Raw genomic sequence first — 22118 nt, 5'->3', positions numbered from 1 at the left:
TGGAATGGGCGAAACGGGGCGTTTCTGGTTTCAAGATCAAAAATCAAAAAACAAACAGAAATTGAAAAACAGTGTACTACTACTACTACTTATAATAATAAGATAATAATAAGATGCCTTTTTTGTCATTGCACAGTGTACAACGAAATTGAGTAGCAATCCGACGGTGCTTACACATACAATTGTTAAAAAGTAAAAAATAGAAGCAAAAAAATTATATATATATATATATAAATACACCATACACACACACACATGTATAAGAATCTTAAATATAAAGAATAAAGACTAAACTATAAAACACACAGCATTGAGGTAGTAGTGGGGTATTGCACATGCCCTGATTGGCTTAGGATATTGCACAGAATAAATTGCACCTAGGGTTAGGGTTATTGTTTCAACACTTGTGCTTGATTTACACTCTATACAGTCGACCCTTGAGTTACGAACGTTTACCATGTGAACATTTCGGGTTACGAACGATGTTTTTTAACTTAACGTACGAACAAACTTCGGATTACGAACAGAAACACGTGACGTCACGAACAAGTTGACTCCGAGCGCCTCTCTCTCTCTCTCTCTCTCTCTCTCTCTCTCTCTATATATATATATATATATATATATATATATATATATATATATATATATATATATATATATATATATATATATATATATATATATATATATATATATATATATATATATATATATATATATATATATATATATATATATATATATATATATATATATATATATATATATATATATATATATATATGGTGTTTTTCTGGTGTTTTCTTTATATTTTGTAAAATTCGATATTAAAATGTCCCCAAAGAATGTGCAGAGGAAGCGCAGTGGTGACAAAATGAAAAAACTAAACAAAATCACAATTTGTTGTTGTATAATTACTCCTGCCAGTAGGTGTCACTGTGTATCAGACAGAGGGGACAGTGAGCGAGAGAGAAGAAGGAATTCGGCTCAGTAAAGTATTCTTTCTTTCGTTCGTAAAATAAAGAAGGAAATAATAGAGAAATATGAGAGTTATTGTTGTTTCTGGTAAATATATTTTATATAAAAGAAGGAAATGTATTATGGTGTATGGTGCAGCACACGTACTGTACTGAAATGTGATGTGTGTTTATGTACAGTACTACTGTGTATTATTGTGTATTATTGTTTATTACAGTATTATCTATTCTATAATTTAAGATTTAAGGGAAATATACGTGTATTTATAACAAAAAGAGCATTTAAGACATTAGAGAGGTTAGGGGGGGGGTAAGGGGGGGTTGGGAGGTCTGGCACGGATTAATTCTGTTCACATTATTTCTTATGGGAAAAATAGGGTTAACTAACAAACATTTTGACTTAAGAACAGAACTTCAGAACCAATTACATTCATGCACACGTTTATTTTCGGTTGAACTGATAGAAAATGTTGATTTCGGAAAATTAAAATACGAGCCGTTTTTACATTTCTGCTTGTTTGTTATTTGATTTTTAATCTTGAAACGAGAAACAAATAACAGCCTGTTTTTCTATATCGTTTTTTGAAACGAAAAACAACCCGTTTCTTGTTTTTCAACTTAGGAGGTACATGGTACACGACACGAGGTACACGGACCGAACACACTAATCAATTTATTTATTCATTATCAATATTATTAAACAGATTTATTAATGAATAGATGAGAAGACGCTTCAGTTCTGGAGACGAAGGATGAAGCTCCTCAGATCCTCCACCTTTCACCCTCAGAACCAGAGGAAGTGGTACTCACCTTCACCGCATCCTCACTTCCTGCACAGGCGCCTCTCTGGATCAGAGCGTTTCCTGTATCGATCACGCCGCGGATGCGGTCGGCGTTAGCATGGAGCTCGGCTTCAAACGCCTGGTGCTTCTGGTGCTTACTCTGGAAACATGGAGACAGCAGCACGGTCAGGGTCACTGTGTGTGTGTGTGTGTGTGTGTGTGTGTGTGTGACTGGGTGGAACCACACCAGGACAGAATCAAAACTAGCATCACTGCAGCTACACAGGCAAGACGGACGACACCAAGAGGAGTGGAGGGACAACCATCCAGGATGAGATACACATCTGTGAGCAACTCAAAACTGTTGGGCTGCTTTGTATCATCAGAGCTTCAGACATCAGCGAATGAGACGGATTAATATATTTGTTCCCCAATTTAGTCGTGTCCAATTCCCCCCCTACTGCTGCAGACCTTCACTGGTGACCGAGGAGGGTCGTGACTAACACACGCCCCCTCCGACACGTGTGCAGTCCGACCGCTTCTTTTCACCTGCACCAGGGTTCATAGGAAGATCCGGAGAGTCGCGCACTGATCCCCATTATCCCCCGTCTCAGTGCAGCACCACACAGCACAGTATCACCTGCCAGTTGCAAGCACAGTTGCACTTGCATTAGCGACGAGGAACCCTGTTTCAGTCCTCGTCCCTCCCTCTACAGACACACAGCCAACACGTGTCTGTGCAGGCGTCCAGCCGGCTAATAGCAGCTCCAGATCTCAGCAATAGTGCGCTAGGGCACCATTCCTTGTAAAAACGTGAAAATTTGGGGGCACTTTTAAGGTTTAAACATCAGAACAGAGCGATAAGAAGCTCGTAAACACAGCCGTCATTCCACACTGTTAGCAACCCAGCGGATGAGCGGGAGAAGCTAAAACCTGCAGATATTTATTCTGTAGCGCAGAGCTTTTCAAACCTGAGTGGGTCACGAACCAAAAAAAAAAATGGGCCCGGTCAGACAGAAACACACACACACACACACACACACAGAGACAGAATCACACACACACTCAGAGACACACACATAAACTCACACACACAGAGACAAACTCACACACAGAGACAAACACACACACACACACAGAAACTCACACACACACACACACACACAGAGACAGAATCACACACACACTCAGAGACACACACATAAACTCACACACACACACAGAGACACACAAACAGAAACTCACACACACACAAACACACACACTCAGAGACACACACAAACTCACACACACACACACACTCAGAGACACACACAAACTCACACACACACACACACACACAGAGACAGAAACACACACACACAGAGAGACACACATAAACTCACACACACACACACACACACACACACACACACACACACACACAGACACACACATAAACTCACACACACACACACTCAGACACACACATAAACAAAAACTCACACACACAAAACATCAAAACAAGGGTCGCAGAAAAACCTGAAATGAGCTTGTACATTACGTTACATCTTGTAAACCACAGTGTGACCAGATTGGCACCAATTTCATGAATGAAGTAAATTTGGTTTTGTGTTTGGTTTAGATTTTTTGTTTGCCGGGGTCGCAGTAATAATCATGAACACAATGTGGCTCGCTTGAACGAAGGTTTGAAGAACTCTGCTGTAGCGGAAGCATGGAAAGCACCGGATCACTAAACAGCAGCAAAGCAAAGCAAAACAGCGTCCCCCCCCCCCCCATCCTAACACCCCCCCCCACCCCCCGGGTCAGAACCCTGAACAGTGTGGAACACGCGTGACACAAAACAGCCCAACTGTGACAAAACTGGTGAACAGAACGAACCCACACCCACAAATCACAAACAAAAACCAAACAAACAGGAAATGTAATGATATTGTTCAACCCAGAGACGCACCGACGGACTGAAAAGGACCAAATTAAATGAAATTAATCCATAATAAGTGGACGGTAGGACTGGGACACACACTGAGCTTTACTACACGTACACACACACACACACACACACACACACACACACGACTGGGGTTAGTTAGCGTACACACTGCTCCACTTACCAGCAGCTTGGACAGCTAAAAACACAACGAGAACACAGAGAGGGTCATACAGGAGCGTACAGCATTATTATTATTATTATAATTACTACTAATAAACAATAATGTTCGAAAGTATGTGGACACCTGACCAGCTGAAACAGCCTCCGCTCTTTTGGGAAGGCTGTCCAGAAGTTTTGACACTGTTTACTTTGGTAACACATCTTATCACATCTTAACGGACCTGTCAGAGTGCAGGGGCGTGATCAGGCCTTCCCTAAAGTGTTGCCACAACATTAGAAGCTTGTATTTGATTCCGAGTGCGGCTGACACAACTGAACTCAATGATTAGGGATTAGGAGGTGTCTACATACTTTTGGTCAGGCCTTAACACAGTTCAAGTCCTGGTGACCCGAGAGCTGGGAGATATAAGAACTGGGTTTCCCTCTAATTTAGTCATTTCCGGTTCCCCAACTGCACGAGGCTGGCCGAGAACATGTGTTGAGCAAGTGGACGGCGCTGGAGCTTTAGGACGTCCAGAGGAACACGCTATACTCTGTGTGTTCCTCTGATGGCTGCGCACACTCAACCTGGTGCGGTGACCGGACCGGACAGTAGGGGGCGCTGTTACGGGAACAATAATGTTAATCCCAGTCCGGTCTTCCCTCCCGCAGGGTGCCCGAGCGGACACTAGCACTCGGATCTGTGAGGACTGCAGGGCCGAACCCAGTCAGTCAGACTCAAGGGCCTTGCTCAGGGGCCAAAAGTGGCCACTTGGCAGCAGTAGGGCTTTAACCAGCGATCTTCTGATAAGTCCAGTACCAAAACAAAACTCGTAGGCTGGCCGCCGGACAGATCATTCATTGTATTTGGCTTTAAAGAGCACTGACCAATCAGAAGAGAGAGCACAGGGTGGGCGGGGTCATACCTGGATGTTGGTGGGGTCCTTGTAGGACTCGTCAGTGGCCGTCTGCAGCTTCTCGCTGATCCAGGCCTCGATCTCGTCCACGTCTCGGCTGAACTGCTGGAGGGTCTGAGACTCGCCCAGCTTGGAGCGCTTCTCGATCATCTGGGCCTTCAGGCGGCGCCACCTGGTGGTCGGGACACGGGTTTACGTTTAGATTCGTTCAGTTACTAAAACACTGGAAGTAAAAATCGGGTCAAAACTGATTTTTAGCGTTCTAGCAGATACACTATGAGGCCAAAAGTATTAGGACACCCGTGAGTTTGTAGGACGTCCCAATTCAAAAACAAAGTGTATTAGAATAGAGTGATCTTTTTAGGCTTCTCACAAGACTGTGGGAATTTGCGCCCGTTCAGTCAAACGCTGACAGTATTTGTATGGTTGGGCGCTGATTGATCAGTTGATGTTCCGATTCATCCCAAAGCTGTTGAGTGGGGCTGAGCAGGAAGCTTTTCTTCATGTCTTTATAGAGCTTGCTAATGCTGGAACAGGAAAGGGCCTTCCCTAAACCGTTGCTGCAACATAATTGCATATAATTCCCTTCATATGATGGATTTATTACACCTGTTAGTGACTGATGCGGCTGAAACACATGAATTAAATCATTTGAAGGGGCGTCCCGATACTTTTGTCCATGTAGCGTATCCTGAGAGGGGTCCCCTGCCCCCTGGTGGACACACTTCACGGGAAGAGCATTAGTAGGTTCTCCCCTGTTTTTTCCTCCCTGTATGTTTGATAATATTGTAACTCTGACTGAGAAGATTCGTCTCCACGTTCAATCCTGTTGCCCTTATTTATTCTGTGATGAATCACTAGACTGGGCTCAGTGTTCTGGTGCTTCAGCATGTTCTCCATGCTGCTATATTTCATGTTTGTACTAATTCTAGGTTAAAAATACTCATGTACACTCATCTTCCACTTAGAAACCTCGTACAAATGAAACAAAGCTGCCCGAGATTCGACCCAAACGCATTCCGAGTAGTTGAGTGTGTGTGTTACTGGAGTTTAGTTTGGAGAACCTCACCTGTCCAGGACCTCGTTGCGGCGGTTGAAGATGTCGGGTTTGGCGTAATGGTCGGCAGAAACGAGCTGATCGGCGAAGGACTGCAGGGCGGCGATCTTCTCCTCCTGTAAGGACAGTAGAGGGTGAATGAGTGCGGGTGTGAGCGCGGGCGAGTCGAACCCGGCGGGTGACGGGTACGCACCTGAACGTTGATGGCTTTATCGAAGTCTTCGTGCTTCTTGATCAGAGCCTCCACGCTGTCCAGAGAGTCGCCCTTATCGTCGGTGGCGAGGAACGCCTCTCGCGCCGCCATCCAGTTCTCAGCCTGCTCGCAGTCCCGGTTAAACAGCTGCAGGAAACACAAACACAGCGTTAACACACACACACACACACACACACACACGATACACTCCAGCGCCAACCCATACCCGCTCCACTTAGACTGGCACAACAGACCTGCAGTTCCAGGCACTGATCCAGCATCATCCGGCGCTGCACCCAGGCCTTCTCCAGGTCGGCGCGCTCGCGGTCCAGAGCCTCCAGCTTCTGCTGGATCTCGGGGCTGGCGTAGTGCCCGCGTGCCAGCAGCTGCTGTCCGAACTGCTCGAAGGCCTGGAAGGTGCCAGCGCGGGCATCGATCTCAGTCCGGTGCTCCTGTACAGAGAGAGAGAGAGAAGAATCAGGTCATGAAGAAGCCTCGTGATGAAGATCTGCATGATCAGGGTGAGGTGGTGATGGGATTAGAACCTGGTGCCTCTCCAGAAGAGCTTCGGCTCCGGTCACGTCCTTGGCCATCTCGTCGGACGACACCAGCCCGCGGATCCCATTAATCCAGGACATCAGATCCCTGCAGGAAAGAGAGGAACTCTTATAGACGCTCAGAACACAGCACACGACCCGCCATGCAACAAACAAGCCAGGGAAGGACCTCGCTTCGGGTGAAAGTGCTTCTGTGATGGATGATGAGGTTTATTTGGGTGTGTCACTATTACTGAAATCGTATCCCAGTTTGTTTGGAAGTTGGGGTCAGAGCGCAGGGTCAGGTATTGTCCGGCACCACCGGAGCAAACAGGGCTAGGGGCCTTGCTCAAGGGTCCAACAGTGACTGCATAGCACCACAGAACCATGAATCTTCCCAGTAGGCTCCCACTGTCCCATAAACCGCCATCTGTGATCGGCCACCCTCCGTGCAGGTGCGTAAACCGGCCAGCAGAGGCCGCACTTACACCGAAAAGAACCCACCACCTACAGACACACAGCCAATCGAGAGTCCGTGCAGGCGCCCGCCCGGCTGATAGCATCTCCGTATCCTCACCTGAAGTCACTGAGGAAGCGCTGCAGGTCGTGAGAGTTCCCCAGTTTGTCCTTGCGCTGGTCGGCGCGCCCCACCAGGCTGCTCCAGGCCGTGTTCAGCTCCGTGCATTTCTCCTGGATGTCGTCCACGGCCTCGGGATGGGACTGGATCAGACGCTCCGCCGTCTCGCCCAGGGAGTTCACCTGCCACGAGAGACGCCCGGACAGACGAGTGAGCGCCGGTCATCTTACCGTGCACTAGGTAGAGTCTATAACACCGTTATGCTATATTCTGTGTATCGAGTGTAGGGTATGGAATAAGGCCAAAAGTATGTGGACACCCAAGCATCAGGATGTGCTTTGTTCAGTCAAATAAAGCATAATCAAAGTCCCAATTCATCCCAAACCCCATATTTTAGTGGGGTTGAGGTCAGGGCTCTGTGCAGGCCCCTGGGTATCCATGCGCAGAACTCAAAATTCATACCAGGTCTTTAAAGTCCTTCTTTTGGGCACATGGGCACAGTCATACTGGCACAGGAAAAGGCCTTCCCCAAATGTTTATGTTTTAAAAACACAATATATTAAGTTTTGTGTCATCAAAGAGTCTGGCTAAACACCTCATAGAACAATAGGGTAATAGCACGTTGGCCCTCGGTAGTCTGATAGTGGTGACACCCATCCAGACTCGTGCCCAACCAGGACGGTGGCACCACTGAGACCTTCACCCAGTTCTGAGCAGTAAATGTTATAAGCTCGTTACAGCCTAAACGTAGAGGTGCGAACCTTATCCCCCAGAGCTGCCAGGTCTCTCTCGAAGCCCTCGTGTTTGCGCTGCAGGGCCTGAACGCTGGCCAGGTCGTGTCCGTAGTTATCGGTGTTCAGAGCCTGGTTCTTCTCCTCGATCCACTCTTTAGTCTCGTCAGCGTCCCTGTAAAACAGGTCACAGGGTCAGACTCCGGGTCAGAGCAGCGCCACACCTACACCCGGTCCATCCATGACGTGTTGGAGTAAAGCGGGCGTACCGGTGGAACCTCTGCACCTCGTGGGCGCTCCCCAGCATGTTGCTCCTGTCCTCAGCCAGCTGCTGCAGGGATCTCCAGCGGTTGTTCAGCTCCTGTAAACAGAACGTCAGCAGAAGGTTAGAACCTCGGAGAACGAGGTCGTCCACCATCAGAAGCGTGGGGTGCTGATCTAACATTCGAGCATGAAGCAGGATGAGGTTATGATGGAACACGGGGTGAGTGGACACACGACGAGCCATGAACCACAGACCTCCATATTAGAACCCTGGATTACTGACGGCTGAGGAGGGCCTCACACGGAGGAACACACTACTCTCTGTGTACTCCTCCACCGCACTTCTACCGGCCAGCAGGGGTCACTGTAGCAGAGGCAAGGAGGCGAGTCCCTACACGAGGACTTCCTTATACACGACCAACTGTGTAGTCCGGGTACCCGGCCAGGCCGAGAGCACCGTCTAGGTTCAAACTCCACTAACTAAATATCACTAGATTTAATAAAGGTAATTACATACGATTGGAATTTTTAAAGTAATTAAATACTACAATTAATAAATGTAATTAAATACAAACACATGTAGTAAAATTAATTAAATACAATTAAATGTAATAAAAGTAATTAAATACAGTTGTAATTAATAAAAGTAATTAAATACGGCTATAATTAATAAAAGTAATTAAATATGACTAAATTTAATATTGTAATTAAATACGACTAGATTTAATAAAAGATATTAAATACAAATAAATTTAATAAAAGTAATTAAGTACGATTAGATTTAATAAAGGTAATTAAATACGACTATTTAATAAAAGTAATTAAATACGGTTAAAATTAATTAAAGTAATTAAATACGACTAAATTTAATATAGTAATTAAGTACGACTAGATTTAATAAAAGTTATTAAACACAAATAAATTTTATAAAAGTAATTAAATACATCTATAATTTAAAAAGTAAGTAAATACAACTAAATTTAATATAGTAATTAAGTACGATTAGATTTAATAAAGGTAATTAAATACAACTTTATTTAATAAAAGTAATTAAATACGGTTAAAATTAATTAAAGTAATTAAATACGACTAAATTTAATATAGTAATTAAGTACGATTAGATTTAATAAAGGTAATTAAATACGACTATTTAATAAAAGTAATTAAATACGGTTAAAATTAATTAAAGTAATTAAATACGACTAAATTTAATATAGTAATTAAGTACGACTAGATTTAATAAAAGTTATTAAACACAAATAAATTTTATAAAAGTAATTAAATACATCTATAATTTAAAAAGTAAGTAAATACAACTAAATTTAATATAGTAATTAAGTACGATTAGATTTAATAAAGGTAATTAAATACAACTTTATTTAATAAAAGTAATTAAATACGGTTAAAATTAATTAAAGTAATTAAATACGACTAAATTTAATATAGTAATTAAGGACGGTTAGATTTATTAAAAGTAATTAAATACAGTTAAAATTAATAAAAGTGATTAAATACGACTAAATTTAATAAAGGTAATTAAATACGATTAGATTTAATAAAGGTAATTAAATACGACTTTATTTAATAAAAGTAATTAAATATGGTTAAAGTAATAAGACTAAATTTAATAAAGGTAATTAAATATCACTATTTAATAAAAGTAATTCACAATGACTAAATTTAATAAAGGTAATTAAATACGGTTAAAATTAATAAAAGTAATTAAATACGACTAAATTTAATATAGTAATTAAGTACGACTAGATTTAATAAAAGTAATTAAATACAAATAAATTTAATAAATGTAATTAAATACATCTATAATTAAAAAATATGACTAAATTTAATATAGTAATTAAGTACGACTATAATTAATAAAAATCATTAAATACGAGTAGAATTAATAAAGGTAATTAAATATAATTAGATTGGGAGGAAAATTTTAGTTGAATCGGATACGTTGACCACTGAAAGGTCCAGTTCTACCAGTCTGGATGACTTGTGAGCTGTGCTGGTTAACCAAACCAATGCAAGTCTACAGGACTAAACTCAGCCTGAGGAGTGCATGTCCTGCATATCCAGGGCTCTAATACAGATCCATATCAACACCATGGAGCAGATATGATTGTTTATTTATTTAAAAACACTTTAGGGTTACACACACACACAGGAAGAAAACTTAGCTAATAAAGAACGACACAGAACACAGAGAGGAAAGCGGAGTGTGTGTGTGAGGACACGACTGAAGCCCAGCACAGTGAGGACGAGGATGGATGGGAAGCTGCTGGATCTACGAGCTGATGGACAGGAGAACCCAGATCTTACCTTGATAGTGTTAAAGTTAGCCGTCGTTTGGACAGCCAAGCGAACAGACTAGTTAGATGATCAGGATAAAGGAGGAGACAGAAGAACCACAGCAGTCAGGAGAAACGTCACGGCTTTAGTGTTTCAGTTCATTCGTCAGTCACACACACACACACACACACACACACACACACACACACACACACACACACACACACACACACACACACACACACACACACACACACACACAGGTCTCACCTTCCACGGTGACGCCGACTTGGAGTCGTTTTCATCCTGTAAAACACGACAGGACGTTCAGCACCACATACTCACACCTGATTATATTTAATACAGAGAGTCTATGGAACAGTAAACTGATAGTCACCTTGCCCGGAGCAGAACCCAGAGCCTCTTGGTGCTAAAGAAAATGCAAAAATACAAAATAATCTTTATCTGATCAATATTAATCAACGTTACATTTTCTTTAGGTCTAATTTCCCCCACTTGACACATCGTCAACCTCTAACTCAGGGGTGTCTGAATGTATCTCACATTAAACACAATAAACATATCCACTTCCAACTGAAATCAGAGACACGATGTTTATCCATCCAGGGGGTTTAATGCTGGTGTATCATTAATGTTTTGTAATATGGGGTTTAAATAAACAGGGAGCATTTTACACTGGTTTATAGCGACACCCAGTATTCAAACTAGGATGGACTTTTTTTTCCCTGCTTAACCACTAAGACCGTCCAACCTGGCTCTGCTTCTGAACACACACGACACATGACTCGGGTGTGGTAGGGCGGCTCACCTGGGCCTGCACCATGGGAGCCTCCTCGGCCATCAGTCCTTCAGACTCCAGCTCCGACGCCACTTTGTTGATGTCCCTCAGACGAGACTCGTTAGCCTTCAGGTCCTGAATTAGAGCACAACACACAGGAGGGTTACAGGCCTGTTCCAAAAAATACTGAACACACAGCTGCATCTCGAACAGTAAGAGGAATCGCCTGGAGGAACGGTGTGTGTAATGAACCCATCATCTTTAACAGCACCCCCGTGGCCAAACGTACCTTCTGGAAATCATCGAACTTCTTCTGCAGGACCTCCACCTGCTCCAGGTCTGATCCCATCTCCTCGTTGGTCAGAGCGCCCTCCTTCTCGTTGATCCACTGCTGCAGCTCGTTGGCCTCGCGGAACAGCATGAACTTCTTGCAGCTCTTCTCCAGCATGTCCTTCCTCTTCTCTCCCAGCTCCAGCAGGGTTCCGAACCTACGGACGGAGAGAGGATCCAGGTCAGGAGAGGTATCATTTATTCTAATCTTCACCTCGGCTGTTCGTCTTCAGCCGGACTCATGATCAGCGACAAAAACCAGCAGGTACTGAAGCTCTCAGTAACAATGATGATGGAGAACCAGGGGTGAGAAAAATCCAGAGAAAGGTCACGTGAAGGCCCGGTCACTCTGGGTACTTAATCAAGAACTGAACGGACTTTGATGCCTACGATGTTTTAGCATTGCCAACTGGCACAAATGGATTTTTCCTAGGTCCAAAGGCAGAAGAGCTTTTCTGTCATCTCAGATTCATGAACCAATGAAAACTCTGGAGTTCTCCTGGTTCTTCCACTGCTGAGGATCCCAATTCCATCTGAGGCGGGTATATTCGGCTGCTCTTTCCCCTTTGACACATGCCCTCCTTCTTATTCACCCGTGTCTCAGTGGATTCACACACGAGGCTGTTTTGCGTACGATTTCTCCACAGGGTCCCTACACAGCGCCGAAGACCCCGCCCGATTTTCAGTCCCGTCATTCCCCACCCAGCAGACTAGCGGCTGATTCTGTCTGCTGCACCGCCTGCACTGTCGATCGTGGCCGCTAGGGGGCGCCCAGCCGACTTCGTTTGGAATTCCCAATGTGGAATGGCACCTACTGAAATCTTGGGTGACCTGGACTCGAGTCTCCAGAGTGACCGCGCCTTTATGTGTCTGATGATGTTTAGGCAGGGCGGAGATGTGACTTCTATCCTGGTACTGAATAGAAGAGATGAAGGTGAGTGGTGTTGCAGAGGGGAAGAAAAAATGGAAATGGAAGCTTCAGTCATGACAGAACCATGATAGAACCATGATAGAACCATGGCAGAACCATGACAGAACATCTACAGAAGCTTCAGCTACTACAAAGCAGATGGAAAAAATGAAGATTCGAAGGATTACAACATGATTTTCACATAACAGCACATAAACGGAGGTCCGGGGTGGTCCTACTCACAGTTCCTCCACCTGCTTCATGCGCACAGACACGCTGCACGCTTCCTTGGCGCCCGCAGCCCTGCCGCAGGGCAAACCGGGCACGCGCATGCAGGAGTTAGCAAAGAGAGAGAGAGAGAGAGAAGCAGAAGAGGAATGAAGGAAGTCTGAGAGAGAGTTAGCAGCACAGTGTAGCTGATCGTTACAGGAGAGGAAATACACCCCGCATGGGTTAAAGTATTGGGACACCACTTATTCCTATAATTTATACATCAATAACGTAAGAGAAAGGATTCCAACTTTAGGGAAGGCCCTTTGCTGTTCCAGCATGACTGCACCACCCACAGAGCAGCTTTAAAAGAAACTGGAACATCAGTATCCAGCCATACAAACAATGTTTTGTACTATTACATGGGCACAAATCCCCACAGACACACTTCAAAGTTGTGTGAGAAGCTTCTCCGAAGAGCGGCTGCTGTTCTAGCTGAAAAGACGAATACTTTTGGCCCTGTAGAGTCGATCAGGGCTGCGACAACTAGGGGAGCAATTATATATATATTTGTATAATTTTTATATAATCTTTATATTTTTATAATATTTTTATAATATTTTTATAATTTTTTAAATATTTTTATATTTTTTAATAATATTTTTATGTTTTTAATAATATTTTTATGTTTTTATAATGTTTTTTAATAATATTTTTATGTTTTTATAATGTTTTCATAATATTTTTGTAATATTTTTAAAATAATTTTTATAATGTTTTATAATGGTCAGGTGTCCGAATACTTTTGGCCCTGTAGAGTCGATCAGGGCTGCGACAACTAGGGGGGCAATTATATATATATATTTTTATAATTTTTATATAATCTTTATATTTTTATAATATTTTTAAATTTTTTTTTATATTTTTATAATTTTTTATAATATTTTTATAATGTTTTTTAATAATATTTTAATGTTTTTATAATGTTTATATAATATTTTTGTAATATTTTTATAATTTTAAAAAAAATAATTTTTATAATGGTCAGGTGTCCGAATACTTTTGGCCCTGTAGAGTCGTTTAGGGCTGCGACAACTAATCTGTCAATTAATGTAACGAGTTTCACTGTCTATCATCAATCATAACTAATGAAATAAACTGGGTCAAAGGTTCATCAGAGAATTTAAGATGCAGTACAGTTAGAAAAAACACGATAAGATCATAAATAGAGCACACAGCAGGTCTGAGGGTCTCTTACTGATTATCGATCTGCTCCTGGCGCAGACCGATGCTGCCCTGCTCGTCCAGCAGGTTCTCCCGGGACGAGGACTGGGTCGGGTCCAGTTTCTTCACGTAGGCGGCGGGGACGAAGCCCTGCCTGTCGTTCACCTCCACCTTCCACCAGTCCTGAGGAGAAGAGAGAGGGACGTCAGCGGTCCACGAGCCGATCGCGCCCACGGTCCACCCCTACAATCATCTCAACACTACACATATCAGGATCAGTTCAAGTGTACAGACACTAGATGGCAGTAAAGTCGCAGCTTTCAGCTGGACAGTAAACTGATGAATGTACCTAAAGGATTGTTTACAGTCTGGAATGGAGTACCCATACCCACTACAGCAGTGCCAACAGCTCCCCCTTGTGGAGAAACTTTAAGCATTTGCAAGTCTAAGATGCCACGTCTGCTGTTTAGTGTGGGTGTGGGATCTACTATATACCTTCCTGGATTGGTTCTACCTTGTTGGTGCTGTTGAGCAGGGTGAGGATGTCTCCTTTCTTCATGGTGACCTCGCGTGGACTCTTCTCCTGGTAGTCGTACAGAGCCAGGACCAGCTCTTTCCCGGTCTCGTCGTCGGTCGGGGTCACTTGTTGCTGCGGGGCAGAACAGAGCAGAGCGTGTGAGCAGTGGTATGGATCCAGCATGTGGAGGGGTTACAGGGAAGGAAGAAGGTGGTGGACTCACCCTGCAGGCCTGAGCCTGCTCCTTCAGGGCCTGGATGCTGCTGCCGTAGGCGCTCAGGTCGGACATCAGAGCCTCGTGCTTCTTCAGCAGAGCCTGGGGAGGAGGGGAGGGGGGGGGGGGGGGCGAATATAGTTTCAGATCCTCAAAATACAGAATGCATAATGATATACATCATTTATATCACCCACGATGAAAAAGTAATTGCACCCCCCCATGTTAATAACTGATTGTGCCACATTTAGAAGCAACAACTGCAACCAAACTCTGAGGACAGGAGTTTATCTTTCACTGTCCAGCCACTGGGCAGTATTTGTATATTTGTATGTTTTTATAATATTTTATAATATTTTTATGTTTTTATAGTATTTTTATTATATTTGTATATTTTTATAATAATTTTATAATACTGTTTTATAATTTTTTTATGTTTTTATAATAATTTTATAATGTTATTAAAATATTTAGATAATTTTTTAATAATGTATTTATAATGTTTTTATATTTTTATAATTTTTTATTATGTTTTTATAATATCTTTATAATTTTCTTAGGTTTTTATAATGTTTTTATAATTTTTTAAAATATTTTTATATTTTTTATGTTTTTATAACCTTTTACAGTTTGTGACTGTTAATATTGATAATGTCTATACTGTTATACACTGTATTGTTCATTTGTCTATTTTTTGTACCTTACTAAGGATTATCTTTATCTTATATATATATCGTACATGATGCCATCTGAAATGATCATGTGACTGTACCACACTACCACACCTACTCTACCCGGGCCGGTACGCAGCGGTACGATATGACTAAATTGTTGTTCGTTTTCACTCGAGTTGTCTTCGTCTCGGAGACGTACGCAAAAATATAAATCAGGAAGAGGGGGGGGGGGGGGGGGGGGTGCCCACCTCAGCCGAGTCCTCGTCCTTGCCGTAGTCGGGGCTGCTGACGATGGGTTCCTTCTCCCTCATCCAGGATTCGGCCTCGTTGGCGTCGGCGAAGTATTGCTGAGCCTGCAGCGAGTCCTCCAGGTCCTGCCTGCGCTGGGTGGCTTTACCCTTCAGAGTCTCCCAGCGGCTGTTCAGCTCCGCCAGCTTAGCCTTCACATCCTCACCGGCAAAGTGACCTGCAGGAGAGAGAGAGAGAGAGAGAGAGAGAGAGAGAGAGAGAGATGTTTATGATCAGAAGGATGAATATGTGAGGGTAACAGGACTGAGGAACTAAAACATGGATTTTAACCACATTATTCTACTCTATTTACTCAATTTATCTACATTTCTGATGGAAAATAAAGATAAAAAATCGATGTGATCTGGAGTCACCAAACACTGCAGGATAAAAGCATTTCTGACTGATTTTACTCTTATATTTCATTCTAAAGTGTCGGGTTAGAGAGAGGGGGACGTGAACTAATACTATTATTCAGTGTTATAGGGGTTTTTTATGAAGGTTTTAAAATATAGATACTAAATTTGCAGGTAGATAAAGGTGCAGGAAACTTTGCTCAATTAAAAATGCACTATAAGGTTAATTATTATAAACATTTATACATATGAAGTCCTGGAGACGATTCAGCGGACCGGCCCTTATGGTGTCACTGTTGCAGCACCAAGCATGATGTAGCTAGGCGTGGTATAATGTGAGGAAGGAGACTAAATACCTTCTTCCACCATGGCCTCGCCCTTCTGCGTGACGGCCTTGATGCGAGGCTCGTGGCCGCCGATCTCCGCCTGCAGGGCCTGGTGCTTCTTCAGCAGGTTCTGCACGCCGATCAGATCTTTACCTACAAAACAAAAACACAGCCGCGCACTTTAGCCACGCCTAGCGACTCGCGTACCGATCTGGTAACCGTACCCGAGCGCCGGACAGACTGACCCCGGTTGGTGGAGGAAGCGATGGGCTCCTTCTCTCTGATCCAGGTCTCCTCGTCCTCCACGTCGCGGAACAGCTGCTGCAGCCGCAGGGAGTCGGACAGCTTCTGCTTGCGCGCGGCCATGGGTTCCTTCAGGGACTCGTAACGCGCCACCAGCGCCTCCTGCTTCTTACGGATGTTATCGGCGTCGAAGTGCCCGGCCTCCTGGAACTGCCGGGCCTGGATGGAGATGCCGTCGATGCGGTCCTGCGGACGGGGAAGGTGATGATCGGGTCAAGCTTCCCCGGGCGCCACACCCTCATCGTTACTGTTACGGACATTTCTCAGGTTCTCAGGGATGTAACCCACCTCGCCGACCCAACCGGGCCGATATCGCCACGCCCTTCTGCACCAAACGCTGACTAAACCTTCTGATTGTGACAGAAAAGCGCCGGTTCAAACCCCACTAATGCCAAGTCGGCACGGTTGTGCCCTTAAGCAGAGGCCTGAATTGTTCCCGGATGACAGCGACTGCCAATCTAGTCATATCCAATTCCCCAATCTTATTTCCCCTCTACTCCTGACCAAGGAGGGTCATAACTAACACACGCCCCCTTTTACACGTGCAGTACTGGCCGCTTCTTTTCTGGAGATCCGTATAGCGCACGGAGAGCCACGCACTGATCTCCATTATCCTTTGTATCTGTGCAGCGCCATCGATCAGCCAGCAGAGGGAGTAACTGCAGCAGTTATGAGGAATCCCTATGACCCTGCTTCTTTCGAACGAGCCAATCAGAGCTCGCATAGGCACCCGGCCAGTGTGCTAGCGTGTTTTACCCTGTGCTGACTGGCACACGCCCCCTATACTGTGTACTACACTGTGTCTGCACCCCAACCAGACAGTAGGAGGCGCCGTTGTAGCACGGGCGAATGCATCTGTAGGAAGCCCGGATGCCAGGGTGGCCGAGGACGGCCTGCAGCGGTTTACCTGGTGCGCAGCCACGTCGGCCTCCAGCAGAGCGTGCTTCTTCTGCAGGTTCTGAACGCTGGTCAGGTCTTTGCCGTAGTCGTCAGAAGCCAGGTGACCCTCCACCTCATAGAGCCAGAGCTCGATGTCCTCCACGTTACGGTTAAACTGCTGCTGCTGGTTGGCTTCACGCAGCTTAATACCTGAGGGACGCACACGGAACCCGACATCAAAGAGCTGGAACCCACCAGGGTGCAACGATTCACGATCCTAAATCCTTTCCCTTCCACGAGGACTGAGCTCATCATTGGTTACCTTTCAGCTCGGTGGCTTCCAGAAGCTTCTTCCACTGGGAGCTGACCTCGTCCATGCGCGTGGCCACCTCCCCGGAGGCGTAGTGCTTCCCGTCGACCAGCTCCTGCCCGGATTTCTGCAGGGCGTCGATGCGGCTCTGGTTGGCGGACAGCTCGGCCTCGAACGCCTGGTGCTTCTGGACTTTCCCCTGCAGGTTGGAGGGGTCCTGCGGGCGGAGTGTGTGTGTGTGTGTGTGTGTGTGTTATTTTATGTAAGACAGGAATTAAACATGCACTGTCCAGAGCAGCACTCGACCGCGCGTGATCACCTTGTAGGCCTCGTCGGTGGCCGTCTTCATCTTCTCGTTGATCCAGCTCTTGAGCTCGTCGGAGTCGCGGAAGAACTGCTGCAGGTGGAAGGAGTCCTCCAGGGCGGCGCGGCGCAACTGAGCGCGCTCGTGCAGAGCGTTACGCCTGCTCAGCAACTGGAACACGGAGAGAGAGAGAGAGTGTGAGGCCGGAGCTCAGAACCGTCGGACGCACCGGCGAGGAAGGTCGGGAACATTAAGGAAGAGCGTCGCTGGGGTACTTACAGCGTCTCTACGGCTGGCGACGTCCTCCTTGGCGTAGTGGTTGTTCTGGATCAGCTTGGTGGCGAATTCATCCAGGGCCTAAACACGCAGAATAAAGTCGTCATGTTGTGCCTCATAACGAAGTCCCTATCTAATCCACGGCGCAAATTAATCGTTTGCTGTAAAATTCTCAATTTCAGGTTTGTGTTTAACGATTTGACGTGTTTAACATGCCGCCTCACGTTTACTGCTTTACACTGTGTTCCAAATTATTATGCAAAAAGTGTTTAGGAGTGATAAGGTAAGAATTTTTTTGTTTGTCAGTTAAACTCATTGATGGTGATGTGTGTCAGGGCTCTTTATATCACTGAAAGCAATTGCAGACACCTGTGCTAATTAGTTTGGCAGGTGTGTCCAATTAAAGGCAAGACTACTTAAGAAGGCTGTCCCACATTATTAAGCAGCCTACATTTTCAGCCAAAATGGGAAAGAAAAAGGATGTGTCGGCTGCTGAGAAGCAACTAATTGTGGAGTGTTTAGGTCAAGGCATGACTACAATCAACATTGCCAAGACACTTCATCGTGATCATCGCACAATCAAGAAGTATGTAGCTGATTCAGAGCACACACGTGTGCGTGCTGATAAGGGAAGATTGAGGACTCTTTCCAACAGGCAATTACGTCAGGTTAAAAGAGCAGCTGCAAAAATGCCTCGTCATAGCAGCAGACAAGTTTTTGAAACTGCTGGTGCCTCCAACGTCCCCCGAACAACAAGATGCAGGGTCCTTCAGAGGTTTGCAGCTGTGCGTAAGCCATCCTGTCGACCTCCTCTATCCACTGCACACAAGCAGAAACGGCTCCAGTGGGCCAAACGATACACGAAGACTGACTTCAAAACTGTTTTGTTCACCGATGAGTGCCGTGCAACGCTAGATGGTCCAGATGGATGGAGTGGAGGATGGCTGGTTGATGGACACCCCATGCAAACGAGGCTACGGCGCCAACAAGGAGGAGGTGGAGTAATGTTTTGGGCTGGAATCATGGGGAGAGAGATTGCCTGAAGGGGTAAAGATGACCTCCATAATGTATGTGGAGTTTCTCAAACAGCACTTCCTGCCATGGTTCAAGAAGAAGAACCGTGCATTCCGCAGCAAGATCATTTTCATGCATGATAATGCACCGTCTCATGCTGCAAAGAACACATCTGCATCTCTGGCTGCTATGGGCATAAAAGGGGACAAACTTATGGTGTGGCCCCCATGCTCCCCTGACCTCAACCCCATTGAGAACCTCTGGAGCATCATCAAAAGGAGTGTCTATGATGGCGGGAGGCAGTTCACATCTAAGCAACAGCTCTGGGAGGGTATTCTGTCCTCATGCAAAACAATTGAAGCAGATACCATCCAAAACCTGACAAATTCAATGGACGAGAGAGTTCAGAAGCTCCTTTCGAACAAGGGGTCCTATGTGCAAATGTAACATCACCTAGAATAAAGTTTTGACTTGAAAACTGTTTGATTTCAGTTTGTAATAACCTGCTAATGCTTATAATTTCACAAATGACCATTTTTTTGTTCTTTATAAAAATGAAAAGGTTGAAAACTCTGCTGTGCATAATAATTTGGAACATGCATTTTGAGTGCATTTTGAGTGTTTTATTTTTAAAAAAATATACTGTTATCATTGGCAGTTTGTTCAAAAACCTTTCAATTGTACTCTAATAGTTGATGACTGGAAAATTACAATGACTGCAATTCATATAGGTAATTTTGGAAAATCTGAGAAAATATTATTTGCATAATAATTTGGAACACAGTGTATTTGTACTCACGGTGATCTTCTCCTCCTGGGCGCTGAGGGACTTCTCGAAGTCCTCGTGTTTCTTCAACAGAGCCTCCACACTGTCCAGAGAGTCGCCCAGGTCCTCGTTCAGCAGGAAGGCCTAGGAGAGGGAACAGAGGGTCCCGGTCAGGGTCACGTCTCATTCAGGGTGGCCTGAATAAAAAGGCGTGGCGAGGTCCGAACCTCCTGCTTGCTCATCCAGTTGTCCACCTGCTCGGTGTCCCTGTAGAAGAGCTGCAGGTCCATGCACTGCTCGTACTGCTGCCTGCGCAGCTCCCACAGCTCCAGCAGAGACTCCTTCTCCTCCGCCAGGATACCCAGCTACACACACACACACACGTTTTCGTTCAGCTACGATATAAAGAAGCACTTAAGCGTGATAAATAAATGCCTTTGACACTCCTCCTACCTTCTCCTTGACCTCCTCGGAGGCGTAGTGACCGGTGTTCAGGAGGGCCTGACCCGCCTCAGCAGTGGATTTAAAGCTGTCCTCATGGGCATCGATCTCACCCTGCCAACACAAACCACAGCACCTCGTTCAGATCGAGCACAGATCGTCTCTCTCACCTGAAGACGGGAGGTAGATGTGAGCGGGGCGGCGTCCACACCTTGTGCTCCTGGTGCCGGTCGAGGAGAGCTTCGGCTCCGGCCACGTCGTTGGCCAGCTCGTCGGCGTTGATCAGAGCCTTCATCTCCGTCACCCAGCTGGTGAGGTCGCGGAAATCTGCGGTGAAGCGCTGCAACCTGCGGGGCAACCAATCGGCAACCAATCACCAACCAAACAGGAATTAGAAGTGCCACTTTGAACGCACACATAATAAAAACAATAAAATAGGTGCCTGGACGGGTACCCAAGTGGCACGGCTGGGTAATGCGCCAGGGTACCACCACAAAGACCTGTGCTTAAGTCTTAGTGATGGCACCAGCCTGCAGTGTTCATTGTGTGGAATGAAGATCCCACTGTACCAGGATCTGTTAGCTTTGGATGGTGGACTGAGCAGCTGGAACCACGACCACTGGCAGGCTGGGTGTGTCCAGCACAGGATCGATCATGCTATGCTCAAAGAGGACAAGCGGTGGAGGAGATGTGGCTGAACCTTTTGGTATATGTGAAGGTCTTTGGAAGCATTTGTTGATGTCCTAAACCTTGGCCCTCTGGGTTAGGATAGAAGGTGATGCCCTCCTACCACGCCTGGCACAGCGTGTCATAAAGTTAGCGATAACATAGCACACCCACTTATAGGGACGATATGATTGGTCTACTGACCTACGTTACGTTCCTTCTACCGACAGCAGAGGGCGACAGATTGAACCCATCACATTTTAAAGGATAATTCGGGAGCTTTGCGCACCTGTACGAGTCGTTGAGGTGGGCGTGGCGCTCGGCGGCCAGCGTGCGAATCTGCTCCCAGTTGGTGATGAGCTCGTCTCTCTTCAGCTGGATCTGAGAGGCGTTCTGGGGGTGAGTCTGCTGCAGCCGCTCCGCCTCGCCCCCCAGAGTGTTCACCTGAAAGACATCCAGAGCACACAGGTGAGCGCCGGCTCCGCCGAGACGCGCCGGCGGGGGTTTGGATCGGGACCGTCACTGACCTTGTCCTCCAGGGCGGCCAGGTCTCGCTCCAGCCCCTCGTGTTTGCGCAGGAGAGCCTGGACGCTGGCCAGGTCGCGTCCGAAATCGTCCGAGGCCATGAGCTGCTCCTTCTCCTTGATCCAGCTGATGGTTTCGTCCACGTCCCTGCAGAACAGAAACGGGTCACGCCGCGGTCACTCCACGAACAAGAGGGTGAAACCAAAGAACCGCTCTCATCTAGGGCCTTAATAATTGAATAATGTGACTCATTACTATAATATCCCTCATTACAACAGCGCCACCTGCTGACTAAGTAAGGTATCTGCACAAGTGGTGGAAAAATACAGAGAACACCTTGTGCAAGAAACAGATGGTGTACAAAC

General features: G+C 45.4%; 1 protein-coding gene across 11 annotated transcripts in view; it reads right to left on the bottom strand.

The window, feature by feature from the left end:
- Positions 1-22118, bottom strand: part of sptan1 (spectrin alpha, non-erythrocytic 1) — a 53179-nt gene that overhangs the window by 13736 nt on the left and 17325 nt on the right. For 5 of the 11 annotated variants that reach the window (XM_063011091.1, XM_063011089.1, XM_063011097.1 and 2 more), the window contains exons 6-37: positions 21756-21900; positions 21518-21672; positions 20774-20909; positions 20575-20676; positions 20349-20486; positions 20155-20265; positions 18345-18422; positions 18081-18236; positions 17774-17978; positions 17480-17661; positions 16515-16758; positions 16300-16422; positions 15548-15765; positions 14635-14727; positions 14409-14543; positions 13929-14077; positions 12704-12763; positions 11510-11708; positions 11251-11355; positions 10819-10851; positions 10692-10727; positions 10452-10499; positions 8132-8223; positions 7893-8037; positions 7132-7313; positions 6564-6663; positions 6273-6470; positions 6019-6165; positions 5838-5941; positions 4778-4940; positions 3874-3888; positions 1788-1919 (exon numbers count right to left, since the gene is read on the bottom strand). In XM_063011091.1, the coding sequence (XP_062867161.1) occupies positions 1788-1919; positions 3874-3888; positions 4778-4940; positions 5838-5941; positions 6019-6165; positions 6273-6470; positions 6564-6663; positions 7132-7313; positions 7893-8037; positions 8132-8223; positions 10452-10499; positions 10692-10727; positions 10819-10851; positions 11251-11355; positions 11510-11708; positions 12704-12763; positions 13929-14077; positions 14409-14543; positions 14635-14727; positions 15548-15765; positions 16300-16422; positions 16515-16758; positions 17480-17661; positions 17774-17978; positions 18081-18236; positions 18345-18422; positions 20155-20265; positions 20349-20486; positions 20575-20676; positions 20774-20909; positions 21518-21672; positions 21756-21900 (4129 nt within the window). The remainder of the gene's footprint in view (positions 1-1787; positions 1920-3873; positions 3889-4777; positions 4941-5837; positions 5942-6018; positions 6166-6272; positions 6471-6563; positions 6664-7131; positions 7314-7892; positions 8038-8131; positions 8224-10451; positions 10500-10691; positions 10728-10818; positions 10852-11250; positions 11356-11509; positions 11709-12703; positions 12764-13928; positions 14078-14408; positions 14544-14634; positions 14728-15547; positions 15766-16299; positions 16423-16514; positions 16759-17479; positions 17662-17773; positions 17979-18080; positions 18237-18344; positions 18423-20154; positions 20266-20348; positions 20487-20574; positions 20677-20773; positions 20910-21517; positions 21673-21755; positions 21901-22118) is intronic. The other 6 variants (XM_063011090.1, XM_063011098.1, XM_063011096.1 and 3 more) reach the window with 4 other exon arrangements.

This window comes from Trichomycterus rosablanca, chromosome 16 (assembly GCF_030014385.1).
Source record: "Trichomycterus rosablanca isolate fTriRos1 chromosome 16, fTriRos1.hap1, whole genome shotgun sequence".
NCBI lineage: Eukaryota > Metazoa > Chordata > Actinopteri > Siluriformes > Trichomycteridae > Trichomycterus > Trichomycterus rosablanca.
The sequence above is the reverse complement of the archived record's forward strand: the minus strand, read 5'-3'. Positions and strand labels throughout refer to the sequence as shown.